General features: G+C 43.6%; 1 protein-coding gene across 3 annotated transcripts in view; it reads right to left on the bottom strand.

Moving 5' to 3' along the window:
• COG5 (component of oligomeric golgi complex 5) overlaps positions 1-13,961 on the bottom strand; it is a 307,484-nt gene that overhangs the window by 27,200 nt on the left and 266,323 nt on the right. For all 3 annotated transcript variants that reach the window (XM_073328456.1, XM_073328457.1, XM_073328458.1), the window contains 3 exons: positions 5,093-5,203; positions 2,079-2,141; positions 1,166-1,269 (listed from right to left, as the gene is read on the bottom strand). In XM_073328456.1, the coding sequence (XP_073184557.1) occupies positions 1,166-1,269; positions 2,079-2,141; positions 5,093-5,203 (278 nt within the window). The remainder of the gene's footprint in view (positions 1-1,165; positions 1,270-2,078; positions 2,142-5,092; positions 5,204-13,961) is intronic.

Here is a 13,961-nt window from a genome sequence, read left to right as displayed (position 1 = left end):
ATTATGATATTTACTGTCTTATTATCTATTCCATTCTTATTAGTTCCAAACTTTGTTAGGTTTTTTGACTGCTGCTGCATATTGAGCAGATGTTTTCAGAGAATTATCCATAATGACTCCAGGATCTTTCTTGAGTGGTAACAGCTAATTTAGACCCCATCATTTCGTATGTATATTTGGGATTATGTTTTCCAATAAGCTTTACTTTGCATTTATCAACACTGAATTTCATCTGTCATTTGTTGCCCAGTCACCCAGTTTTGTGAGATCCTTTTGTAACTCTTCATAGTCTGCTTTGAACTTAACTATCTTGAATAATTTTGTATCATCTGCAAACTTCATCACCTCACTGTTTACTCCATTTTCCAGATCATTTATGAATATGTTGAACAGCACTGGTTCCGGTTCAGATAACTCGGGGAAACCGCCATTTACCTTTCTCCATTGTAAAAACTGACCATTTATTCCTACCCTTTGTTTCCTGCCTTTTAACCAGTTACGATCCATGAGAGGACCTTCCCTCTTATTCCATGACTGCTTACTTTACTTATACACTTTGTAATACAACTGGTCAAAAAATGAAAATGTGAAAATTTTTGAAATTTTGCAGCTGTTTTCATTTTATAAGGCTCAAAACTGACCTCTGATTACTGTTTTTTTCAAAAAATTTCACTTAATTTTTTCATGGAAATTTTAATCTAAAACCTTACAGAAAATGTTATTGAAAACAGTTATCAGAATATTTTAGTTACCAAAAATCCATTCTTCAGTAAACAAATTTTGATAGACATTTTTATCTACATTATAAACTCTGAAATGGTTATGAACGTTTTAGATAAAAAAGCCACAAAGTTTATTCTGAAAAACAAAACTGTTCACAAAAACATTGGTTTTTAATAAAGCTCCTCTTACTTAAAAAAATGAAAATTTTTTGACCAATTTTACTTTAAGATAGCCAAAAAAGAAAAAGGACAAAGGCAAGAGTGATATAATTTTGGTCACTCAGTTCAATGGCCAGCCATGTTGCTGCCTTCTGTGCAAAAAGACAATCAAGTATTATGAGCTCCCAGACAAGTGATCCTGTTGCAAAGGTCACTGTGGTATTATGCATATACAATATAGTTTACCAAGACAATGCCATATTATGAAGATAGTGGCTGATTACCCAGAAAAATCTTCCTGATGCATAGTGATGATAATGGCCTCCACTGAGTCTCCTACTGAGTTCAGTAAGGGTTGCACAGCACTACCCATGAGATCATGGATTGTCTAAAATGAAGTGAGAGGACAAAATCAATAATGAACAAAAAGTACAAACACTGACACCACCAAAATATATTGATTTAGGATAAATTATTTATTACAGACATTTGTCTCCTTTATGTTACCAGTGCCCTTTTATTCCAAACCGCAAACATTTAAAGGAAAGGAAAATGGAAGTCTTACAACATTTAATTTGTTCAACCATTTCAGTAAGGTAGAGAAATAAAGGCCACTTTACTATTACTAGTTTATTTCATAGTGGCGGTGCACTTTGACATCCCTTGTATATAAAGATACACATTTTGATGCACACACATAAGCCTATTATCCACTCCTGCTGTAGGCATGCCTCCTGTCCTCTACTTGTCATCATCACTCAAGACAGGGATGGGTCCAAACAGCCATCATCCACAGAAACCCAGATGTACTAATCACCCTGAGAGATAAAAGCACCAAACTGGTGAGGAAAGAGGGAGTAGAGGATCCAGTGCTTGTTGTGTGAAGATTGAAGGGAAATACATTTATTGTCAAAGCGGATGTATGGGCTCCAAGCATCATCAGAATATCAGAACTCTCAAATACAAATACTACTTAAATCTAAATAGCTTCTTCATCCGCAAATAGTTAGAGGAAGTACAAATTACAGAGAATTTGAAATGAATGAATATTTTGGCCAGAAAGTAAGGTCCATGTTGACAAAAAAATGCCAGAACAAGACAAAACTCACAAGTTAAGTAAGTTACAGTGCCCATTGTAAGTATGGCAAATACAACAAACTTTTGATATAACTTTATAGCATGTTGACATTCAATTACCTTTAAGGCTGTAGCTATAGTTTGTTCAGCAGCTGCTGGGAATGAACTCTGGCTGGAAACTACCTGAAATATGTAAATAACTGTTAAACTAGTTAAAGCTCAGTGAATGATTAATGACCCCAGAATTTTGTTTGGACTGAAAACATATTTAGCTATTCCCATTACTGAAACAAAAGTTTGCCATATTTATAAATAATGAACAACTGTGTTATAGATGGACAAGATTTTAAAAGTTAGAAAATTCAACAATATGAAATCAGAAAAGGAGTACTTGTGGCACCTTAGAGACTAACCAATTTATTTGAGTATAAGCTTTCGTGAGCTACAGCTCACTTCATCAGATGCATACTGTGGAAAGTACAGAAGATCTTTTTATACACACAAACCATGAAAAAATGGGTGTTTACCACTACAAAAGGTTTTCTTTCCCCCCTCACCCCACTCTCCTGCTGGTAATAGCTTATCTAAAGTGATCACTCTCCTTACAATGTGTATGATAATCAAGGTGGGCCATTTCCAGCACAAATCCAGGGTTTAACAAGAACGTCTGAGGAGGGGGTTGGGGAGAAAACCTGGATTTGTGCTGTCTCCCAAGACTGGCCTGTCTCCCAAGATTTGTGAGAGTGTTGGGTCATCCTTCAGGATAGGTTGTAGATCCTTAATAATGCGTTGGAGGGGTTTTAGTTGGGGGCTGAAGGTGACGGCTAGTGGCGTTCTGTTATTTTCTTTGTTAGGCCTGTCCTGTAGTAGGTGACTTCTGGGAACTCTTCTGGCTCTATCAATCTGTTTCTTCACTTCCGCAGTGGGTATTGTAGTTGTAAGAAAGCTTGACAGAGATCTTGTAGGTGTTTGTCTCTGTCTGAGGGGTTGGAGCAAATGCGGTTGTATCGCAGAGCTTGGCTATAGACGATGGATCGTGTGGTGTGGTCAGGGTGAAAGCTGGAGGCATGTGTGTGGTTTTTGGAGGGGGGTGAAGGGGTCAGAGAACCTGGATTTGTGCAGGAAATGGCCCACCTTGATTATCATACACATTGTGAAGAGAGTGGTCACTTTGGATGGGCTATTACCAGCAGGAGAGTGAGTTTGTTTGTGGGGGGGCGGAGGGTGAGAAAACCTGGATTTGTGCTGGAAATGGCCCAACTTGATGATCACTTTAGATAAGCTATTACCAGCAGGAGAGTGAGTTTGTGTGTGTATGGGGGTGGGGGGGTAAGAAAACCTGGATTTGTGCTGGAAATGGCCCCCCTTGATTATCATGCACATTGTAGGGAGAGTGGTCATTTTGGATAAGCTATTACCAACAGGAGAGTGAGTTTGTGTGTGTGGTTTTTGGAGGGGGGTGAGGGAGTGAGAGAACCTGGATTTATGCAGGAAATGGCCCACCTTGATTATCATACACATTGTGAAGAGAGTGGTCACTTTGGATGGGCTATTACCAGCAGGAGAGTGAGTTTGTGGGGGGTGGGGCGGAGGGTGAGAAAACCTGGATTTGTGCTGGAAATGGCCCAACTTGATGATCACTTTAGATAAGCTATTACCAGCAGGATAGTGGGGTGGGAGGAGGTATTGTTTCATGGTCTCTGTGTGTATATAATGTCTTCTGCAGTTTCCACGGTATGCATCCGAGGAAGTGAGCTGTAGCTCACAAAAGCTCATGCTCAAATAAATTGGTTAGTCTCTAAGGTGCCACAAGTACTCCTTTTCTTTTTGCGAATACAGACTAACACGGCTGTTACTCTGAAATCAGTTCCCACTGAAGCCAAAAATCCGATTTCCATCAGTTCAACAACATCTGGATAGACCTTTAATTTTTTCTTATGCCAAATATTCATTTTGAAATCTCTAATTTCCAAGATTTATAGCTTGACGTAAGAGACGCACAACATGATAAAAGGTAAGTGGTCTGTTCTCCTACTGATGTGTGTGGGATTTATGGAGAACTGTGCAGCTGTAAATAATAGCAGGAATTCCTTGTAAGTTAAAATCTTCCACTTTAAATAATTGCTCAAATCCCAGCTACAGTACCATTCGGACTAGATGTCAAGAATCAAACCTGGAAACATCCTACCAATCTCCTTACAGTTAACATTATGTTATATTTATCTAATTTAAAATAGTGTATTGACTATTAAATTCACAGTTAAGAATGAATCACATCAGATCTCGCTCCAATACCAAAGCACGCTAGATTCATTACATCAGAGTTAATCTACACCTGTTTGCAAAACCCATACAGGTTTTATATGCTTTTTGAACCTTTTTATTATTTTTTTTTTCTCAAGTCAGCGTCCGCAGTCAGGCATTCATGATCATGTGTCTATTCAGACCAAGATTTTATCACGTTGAGCAGATACAATGGTGAATGCAGTTTGTTCTGGTTTATACTGACTGTGTAACCATAGTCAGCACTGTGTCAGTAAACTTTATTGGGTATGTCTACACTGCAATTAGACACCCGTGGGGCTAGAGCTAAGAGGCTGTTCAATTGCGGTATTCAGGTTTGGTCTGCAGCCCAAACTCTTGGCCTCTCCCATCTCGCAGGTCCTAGCCCCTTAGCCTTTTTGCGTAGGAGGGTTTTGGAACATTTGTTCCATTCTAAATATTGTTCTATGTCACTGAAAACCAAACTGTTTTTTTATTAATTATCACAGCAAACTCAGTTGATAGTTTAGTCACCTAAATTCAAGAGAAAAATCTATATTCTATCCAGTTCTTTGACAGTTTCCTAATTTACCACGTCACAGGTAAAATGATACATAATACACAGACAAGGCAAAAAATGTAAGATGAAAAGCAGACCTATGCTAATCCACCAAACAGTATTCACTAGTTATAACACAAGCCTCATTTACACACAAATCACAAACTTTGTTCTATGCTGTTTCTATGTTTCAAATAATCTTGAAAATGTATTTGTATGAATTCTCATCAATGCAAGGCTGACTAAGTCTAAGAAAAAGCAAAGAACGTAATCAAAATTAATGGCAAGAAGTTAAGTATCGCTAAAAACTTACCTTCAGCACTGATTGGTGTAGCCTGTACAGTGAATTCACTACAGCCACATTCCTTCTCTGTCCTTCTGTAAGGGGTCCAATCACTTGGCTGGCATCTCCTTGTGTGGACAGCTGAATTAAGTAAATAAATAAGCAAGTGATTTTAAAAATAGTATTATCAGAAAGTCAACTCTTTTCTCTTGAAATGAAGTGAGACCTAAAAAGTAAAATTAGTTAAGCTGAGTGTAGTCTTTACTATTTACAGCAGATGAAGTAGTATTTCATTTGTAGAAGACAATATCTTCCATTTAACCCATGACATATAAATGCAGACATATAACACACACACACACACACTCACTCAGCCCCAGGTCCCAGAAGACTCATACAAGCAGGGAGCAAGGGCTATCTCCTTCCTCTGATCCTCCAACAGGTGCAGCCAAACCAATCCACTTGGAGACCCAAGGTCTCAGCAGTTTGCCCATCTCCATAATCTCAGACAGTAATTAGAGTGACTTGTCAAAGGTACACTGTAAGTGGCAAAACAGCAAATAGAATGCTGGTATCCGGTCTCCCAGTTCCCTACTCTGACCACTAGCCAAGCTTCTCCCTTCAAATGCAGATTTTTGTTGTAAAATACGCTTTTAGAATTACATACACATTAGTAGTTCAAATAAAGAAATATAAATCTGATGAATTACAAAAAAAAAAAAATCAAACCAAACAAAAAGAACAGGAGAGTGCGACAGGGTGCTGAGCAGAAGGACTGCAGAATCAGCCCCTTGCCATGCCAGCCCCATTTAAGTGAATAAAGTGGAGCTGGCTGGAAAGAACCTGCCCTAATTGGGGAATGAGAGCCAGTTGCCAGCCCAATTAGCCCAGGGCTATATAAGAGGCTGGGAAGAAGGAAGCCAGGGTGGTGGGAGGGAGGAGTGCAGGCAGGGAGAAAGTCCTTCCCTCCCAGGTTCAGACACAAGGAACCCAGAGCTGTGTATGCTCTATGGTGAGAAGGTGGTGGGAGCACAAACTTGTAAAGAAAAGCACCAGTGGTTCCTGAACCCCAGGGTCTATGAGCGACTTTAGCTGAGCATAATCGAGGCAGGAGCCAGGAGGGCCAGCTGCGCTCTGCTACAGAGAAGTTATCATGTGCTATTCCTAACATTAAAGGGAGTCCTTGCAAAAATCACCATAGACCAAAATCGAAATTTACTCCAAAATAGAGAACACTGTCCTTTCACATTTAAATTACACGAGCGACGTTTTCTTGGTCATACAAATGATGCTGAAATCATAAAATACAAGTATCAGACATATGACCATTTAACTATGGTCCCATAAGGATATCACAGGGAATGTTTACTATTTAAAATAAAGTCAAATTTGGAAACATAACTAGAAATTTTCTTATACACCCAGTAAGGTGCAGAAACACAACGTTCTGTTAAAAGAACTATACTGGTTTAAGTTGATTGAGTGAATCTTAAAAAAAAGTGCCAAGCAATTACAGCAGGAATACTATTAATACAAAACTTCACTGAGCTATGATTGTTATCACCTACATATATTCCAAGGCATAAGTTTATACTCAATTAAAGTCCCAGAGAAATAAGCCCAACGCTTAAGATCCTCCAGCAAGAAGGCATTAAAACCCCAGAACAAACAGTAAGTGACCTTTACTGAAATCTATTCAAACAACCTACTCATAGCTGCTCGGAAAGTAGACAGTCAAAAATATATACATGAGTAAAAATTTAAAAAACATTCTGAAAACATCCAGCACAAGCATAACAAGAGAACACTTCTTAAAATGATATAACAATAAATCTTCATTAATGAAAGAATATTGCTTTAACTCATAGTTCTTCTAAGGATTTGAGAACGCAACATAAACATCAAAATAGCAAATGCATGGTGTAACAGGTTGACTTGCCTCTTTAAGGCCAGGGGCCAGCCAACCCTAGTTAGGAAATAGTCACACTTGAACATGGTTCACCTGTTTCCCCTACAAAGGGCAGCAGGAAGCTGCAGAGAGAGAGAGCTGTTCAGAGAGAAAGAGACAGTTACTTTTTTCGTAACTGGGGTTCTTCGAGATGCGTTGCTCATGTCCTTTCCATTGTATGTGTGTGTGCTCCCCAATGCACCAGTGCCGGAAGTTTTTCCCTCAGTGGTATCCATAAGGGACCGGCTTTGGCACCCTCTGGAGTGGCGCACGTATGCTGTGGTATAAGGGGTGCTAACAGCTCCCCCCACCCTCAGTTCCTTCTTGCCAGACACTTCGACAATGGGGAAGGAGGATGCGTCATGGAATACACATAAGCAACACATCTCGAAGAACACCAGTTACGAAAAAGATAATTGTCTTTTCTTCGAGTGCTTGCTCATGTCCATTCCATTGTAGGTGACTCCCAAAGCAGTACCACTGGAGGCAGGTAAGAGTTCATGGACATGTCGATTGCAACACAGCTCTGCCAAAACCAACATCATCTCTGGCCTGCTGAGTGACAGAATAATGATTCGTGAACCTGTGCACTGAGGACCATGTCGCAGCGCTGCGTACATCCTGGATAGGGATCTGTGCCAGGAAAGCTGTCAAAGATGCTTGCAACTTTGTCAAATGAGCCCTCACTATTGGAGGAGGCACAGCCTGTGCTAACTTGTAGCAAGTGCAGATGCAGGTGGTGATCCAAGCTGAAATTCTCTGAGAGGACACTGGAAGAAGACCTTTCATCCTGTCGGCTACCGCAACAAAGAGTTGAGTCAACCTGCAGAAGGAGTTGGTGTACTTTAAGTAGAAAGCCAACACCCGCCTAACATCCAGAGTATGCAGGCTCCTCTCCTCGTTATTTGTGTGAGGCTTCAGATGTAACACGCGAAGAAAAACGTCCTGGTTGACGTGGAAGTGCGACACCACCTTCAGCAGGAAAGCTTGTAGAACACCGTGTATGGGGGCTCTGAAGTAAGAGCTCTAATCTCAGAGACTCGCCTTGCTGAGGTAATGGCTACAAGGAATGCGACCTTCCATGACAGGTGGGAAAGGGAACACAAAGCCATAGGCTCAAATGGTGGGCCCGTGAGCCTGGAAAGGATCAGGTTGAGGTCCCATTGAGGAACCAGGTCCCAGACTGGTGGAAACAGTCTTTCAAGGCCTTTCAGAAACCTAGCCGTTATGTCATATGAAAAAAATGACCTACCCTGGATTCGAGGGTGGAAGGCCGATATGGCTGCCAGGTGAACCTTGACTGAGGAAAGGGCGAGACCCTGATGCTTTAGGTGAAGCAGGTAATCTAGAATGCACTGCAGCAACGACTGGATCAGGGAGATATTCCGCTCCACTACCCAGCAAGAGAACTGCTTCCACTTTGCCGGGTAAGTGGCACTTGTCGAGGGCTTTCTGCTCTCCAGGAGAACCTGTTGCACCTGACTAGAGTAGGCCAACTCCTCCAGGTTCAGCCAGCAGCATCCAAGCCTTGAGATGGAGTGATGCAAGGTTTGGGTGCAGTAGCTGACCATGGTCCTTTGACAGCAGGTCTGGGAGGATGGGAAGCTTCTGCGGGGGCACTATGGCCAGGTCCATGAGCATGCCGAACCTATGTTGGTGTGGCCAAGCTGGGCAATCATGATGACCCAGGCCTTGTTCCTCATGATCTTGAAGAGGACCTTGCTGATTAGTGGAATAGGTGCGAAGGCGTAAAGCAGGTTCCCAGACCAGGACAGGAGAAAGGCATCGGAAAGTAAGCCTCTGCGCCAAGGCCTTGCAGGGAGCAGAACACGTGACACTTCCTGTTCTGTCTGGTGGTGAACATGTCCACTCGGGGAGTCCACCCTCAGGAAAAGCATTCTGACTACCTCCAAGTGAAGAGACCACTCGTGATGGGAGAAGAAGGACCTGCTGAGACGATCTGCCTGTGTGTTCCTGACACCAGGAAGGTGAGGTGGATCGCATGCTGGATGCAGAAGTCCCACAGACAGAGGGCCTCCTGGCACAGGGCTGATGACCTGCCTCCTCCTTGTCTGTTGCCGTAGAATCTGGAGGCCGTGTTGTCCATTAGCACCTGCATCACCCGACCGGAGAGGTCGGGAAGGAACCCCATGCAAGCCAGCCAAATGGCCCTCAGCTCCCTGAAGTTTATATGAAGTGCGAGCTCCTCCCTGGACCATAGGCCCTGTGTGCTCAGTGTGCCCAGATGTGCCCCCACCCGAGACCAGACTCATCCGATATTAGTGAGACCCTGGGTTGCAGGCTTGCAAACTGCACACCTTCCAGTACCATCGCTGGGTCAGACCACCACCACCTCAACAAAATGGCCGAAGCCATGGTCTGGGTTGCAGAGTCCACAGCAGCCAAGGCCGCCTGGAGGGCTTGCTCTGGCCACCGCCATGCCCTTGTCGAGGATAGCCAGGAATTCTTTCCTGGGCTCCTCCGGCAGAGAATCAGCAAACTTAGCCATCAACTGCTATATTTTGAAGTCATATAAGCTGAGCAGGGCTGGATGGTTGGCCACCCACAGTTGGAGGTTTGAAGTAGAATAAATGTTTTGACCAAATAGATCGAGCCTCTTCGCCTCCTTATTTTTTTGGTGTTGAACCTGGTTGACCCTGCCTATCGTGCTCACTGGCTGCGGACACCACAAACGAGCTTGGGGCAGAGTGGGTATACAAATCCTCATATCCTTTAGCAGGAACAATGTATTTTCTTTCTGCCCATTTGGTGATTGGGGGCAGGGAGGAGGGTTTTTGCCACAGGGCCGTAGTAATTTTTGCCACTCCCTTGTGCACTGGGGATGATGGCTCTCAGTGCCGCGGCTCCGGTGACCTGTGACAGCACTCGGCAGATCTTCGACGATATCCCAGTAATCTACACCTCGCACTTAGACAGCATTGCCGCTCTGTAGACGGGGAGTGAGAGATCAACGTCTTGGAGACCATTGACACATTCACGGCGATCCGTACCAGCGCTCCAGTGGCCTGTGATGGGGCTCCGGGGACTGACATTTGGATCCTCTGGAATGGTGCCTTGAACTGGGAGACCAGCTTGGATGATCCCTGCACGAGGCTCTGGGGACCGGCGCACCTCCGCAGGTCTGCGCCCAACCACCAACGTTCAATGCCACGAGCCCAAAGAGCGCTGCCTAGAGTCCAGAGACCGACGCTGGGAACTCTGGCAGATAAATGAACCCGTATCCAGGGGTTAGTGGTGCTGCTCGGGCGAGCGCTTTTGGGGCACTCCCCAGAGCAGGGAATGGTACCACACTGATGGACACCATCAGAAGGGTCCCATGGCAGGCTTGCCCCTCGAACAGGGCACCTCCGAGGCTGGGGTGGGCGGCTCCGGAAGGGACAATATGTCCCTAGCATCCTGAAAGGACTCTGGTGTAGACGGCACTGCCAGCTGCTGAGTGTCTCGGCCACTACCCAGGGTGGTGGGCGGGTTTCAAGCCAGGCTTGACAGCTTATCTGCCACTGGAGCCTGGCCACCAACTGGAGGCGAAGAGCTGCCCCGTGCAGGTCTTTGCTCTCCTCCAGCTCTCTCCTTTGCTTTACGGGTTCCAAGAGAACATCCCCTACTGGCCCTTTCTCTGCTTCTTAGCCGGTACCAGGGATAAGCATCAGCACTGGTTGGATATCGGTGCTGGCAGCATACTCCACATCAAGGCCGCTGTGCTTGGCGCAGGGTCGGAACTCCTGGCTCTGAGGCTGGTGCCTTCAGGCCTTCTTGGTACGTGGCCTGAAGCTTTTACAAATGCGACACTTGTCACTCATGTGGGCTTCCCCCAAGCATTTCAAACAGCTTCTATGGGGGTCGCTGACTGGCATGGACTTTTTGCAGCAGTTACAAGGTTTGAAGCCTGGGAACCAGGGCATGCCCCATTCCAAGGCTAAGTCCCATATGGGGACTATCTAACTATTTTCTACTAACACTAAGGGAACTATTAACTAAATTACTTAAAAAAACTATATACAATCAAACCACTACTGTGACAAAGTAGGAAAGCAGCTTGCCGAAGCAAGAAGACATTCCAGCATCATCACTGGCAGTAAAAAGGAACTGAGAGTGGGGGGAAGCCAGCAGTGCCCGTTATACCGCGGCATACATGCGCCACTCCAGAAGGCGCCAGAGCCGGTCCCCTAAGGATACCATTGAGGGGAAAACTTCTGGCACAGGTGCATGTGGCGAGCACACACACCTACAATGGAATAGACATCAGCAAGCACTTGAAGAAGAACAAGCACAGTCAATGGCTGATGGGAGTAAGTAGTCTCTAGCAGGGAACCTTGAGTTTTCAGGGAAACAGCTCCAGCCAGAGAAGGCCTGGAAGACCCCCAGCAAGAAGTCTGGGGGTATGGACTAAATGGGGATTTGAGAACTTTTATTTGAATATTTTGTGATACTAAAAAATCCAGCCCCAGGGTTCTAAGTTGCTAAATATGCAAAGAGTTTGGGTGGAGTTTAAGTCTTATGAAGGAGAGACTGAGGCAAGCCATAAGGGGGTGTGAGGGAGGTGACCTACACGACGACACATGGTATGACTAAATTAGCCAGTATTTAACTAACATCCTACAAATATTAATTTTAGGCAACTTTTCATTCACATGCAAGTATGTAGTGATATAGCATTACAAACTAGTCAGTTTTGAGTCCCTATCCAGCATCATTTCTTGCAACAAAATCAGTTCAATCCAAGTTCTCCAGAATTAAGAGTCCATCTCAGCTGAGGTTTCTCACATCTTTTCAAAGAGAAAAAAAGTTCCTTCTCCAAATGCCTCAGAAATAGTCTGGCCTCCAAAACCTATCCTCAGACTAGCAGAGATAAACTTGGTGCCTCATATGTCGGCAGTTCTTTTCTTTCCTGATGAGAGCAACCATGTAATCTGGGTTCACTTCCATCTCACTCCCTGATATTTCAACTTCAAGAGACCTGATTGATTTTAAGAATTTTACTCTGACACCAACATTTTCACATATTAATAACAAAACAGACTTGTGTTGAGTTAAAGGTGGTAAATCAGTGTGCTGAGGTTACGGTTTAGACATTTACCAGGCACTTAGTGCTTAATCATCATTAACAAGGCAGGAAATGCAGCTAATCTGGGAAGAACAACAAACCTTCCACTGAATGCATTTTTTCAGTCAGTTGTTATTAGACTTGCCCCATACAGCTTTGCTTGCTGGAGGATCAGCTGAGTCTTTTGAAGTAACTTTAAAATTGGACACACAGATAGATAAAATTTTCTCTACTTGATGAAGTTTGGCTTTTATACATTTTGAAACCACATGGCAACGGCTCCTCAGCTCTTGATGAAAGAACCTAACTTTAGGGAACTGATACAGGAAAAATAACCTTTCTGCAGGAACATGCAACTCGTGCACTCAGGAACTGTTGTGCACAACTAGACAGACATCAACAAAAAATGCTTTAAAACAATATTTTTCCAAAATTATTCATTTTTTTTTTAGTTCTTTCAAATAATCAACTTGATTTCAATAGAAAGATTCGCTGAGCCCTTGTAGATTGTAAACTACTATCAGTTGTTTGAAGAACTGAGCTGGTAAATCTTTACCACAGTGAATAACATTTGAAGCCAAGCTGTACTGGGTTCACTGAAGCTGCCTTTAGGAAGACATGCTACAAGACAACTAAGATCCATTGGACATAAGCCCCAACATTTGTAGCTTGGTATGAACTGTCAGCTGCTGTCTCTTTTCTATCCTTGCTGCCGCACTGGTGATTCCTAGGATCCTGTCCTGAGGCAGGAAGGCTTTGAAGGTTGATCTGTGTCTAGCGGGGCTTCTACATACTCCATTTGTTGCTGGATACGTTGGGACTTTGGGTTGTTTATCATGACTCCAACACGCTTGTGGTCACACAGATTGATTTTCTGAAACCTTCTGGGATGATGTCCTCAATCAGCCACTTTATTTATCTAGAGAAACACATTCACTACCATGCTATGCAGGTAGGCCATTATTATTACCACCAAGCATGTCAAGAAAACACGTGGAGCAGATGCCAGACCAAAGAGCAGGAGATGACTTTGATAGTGCTGTTCCTCTTCAACACATCTTAGATACACATGAGACTATTTTCCAGGTAAGTGCCTGCAAGGTCCAAAGTGTTTTGCCTGTTGCCTTCCTCTAGGACAGACGTGATGCTTCCACCAGGGCAACCATGTGGAACTCGTCTTTGATCAGATATTGATTCCATTCCCTAAGATCTAGGCTGTGCTAGAGCCTTCCCATCTTTTTGGCTACCTGAAACTATTTGTGTTGAAACAGGCATCAGAGCTCTGAGAAAAAACAGTTGCCAAAACAAAGGAGATACCAAAAAGTCGAAAGTGCCTAAGACAATAGCTATAATATATGGTACAGTCATGTGGGACAAAACTGGAGGGTAAGGTTTAAAAGGGAACCTAAAGGAAACATGAGAAGCAGTGCTGAGATGCAGAACAATGGGCAATGACCAACAAGAGGAGCACCTTTCCCATCATGGTCAAGAAGGAACTTGCTAGAACATTTAGAAAGCAGCATTTATGCTCATAGTTTGTGGTGTAGTATGCTAATATGAACAACACTAGTGAAAGAATGTTAAAACTGGGGAAATGATTTTAGCAGTGCTAGCTGAAATTAGTACGACCTTGGGATGGCCTGAGTTGGTTTTAACAGAGTCTGATCTTGTCTTGGAAAAAATAAAGAGTATACTGATCAGAATGTTCCTAATAGAGGGACCTAGACAAATTGGAGGATTGGGCCAAAAGAAATCTGATGAGGTTCAACTAGGACAAGTGCCGAGTCCTGCACTTAGGACGGAAGAATCCAATACATCGCTACAGACTAGGGACCGAATGGCTAGACAGCAGTTCTGCAGAGAAGGTCCTAGGGGTGACAGTGGAC

This window comes from Lepidochelys kempii, chromosome 1, assembly GCF_965140285.1.
Source record: "Lepidochelys kempii isolate rLepKem1 chromosome 1, rLepKem1.hap1, whole genome shotgun sequence".
Taxonomy (NCBI): domain Eukaryota; kingdom Metazoa; phylum Chordata; order Testudines; family Cheloniidae; genus Lepidochelys; species Lepidochelys kempii.
The sequence above is the reverse complement of the archived record's forward strand: the minus strand, read 5'-3'. Positions and strand labels throughout refer to the sequence as shown.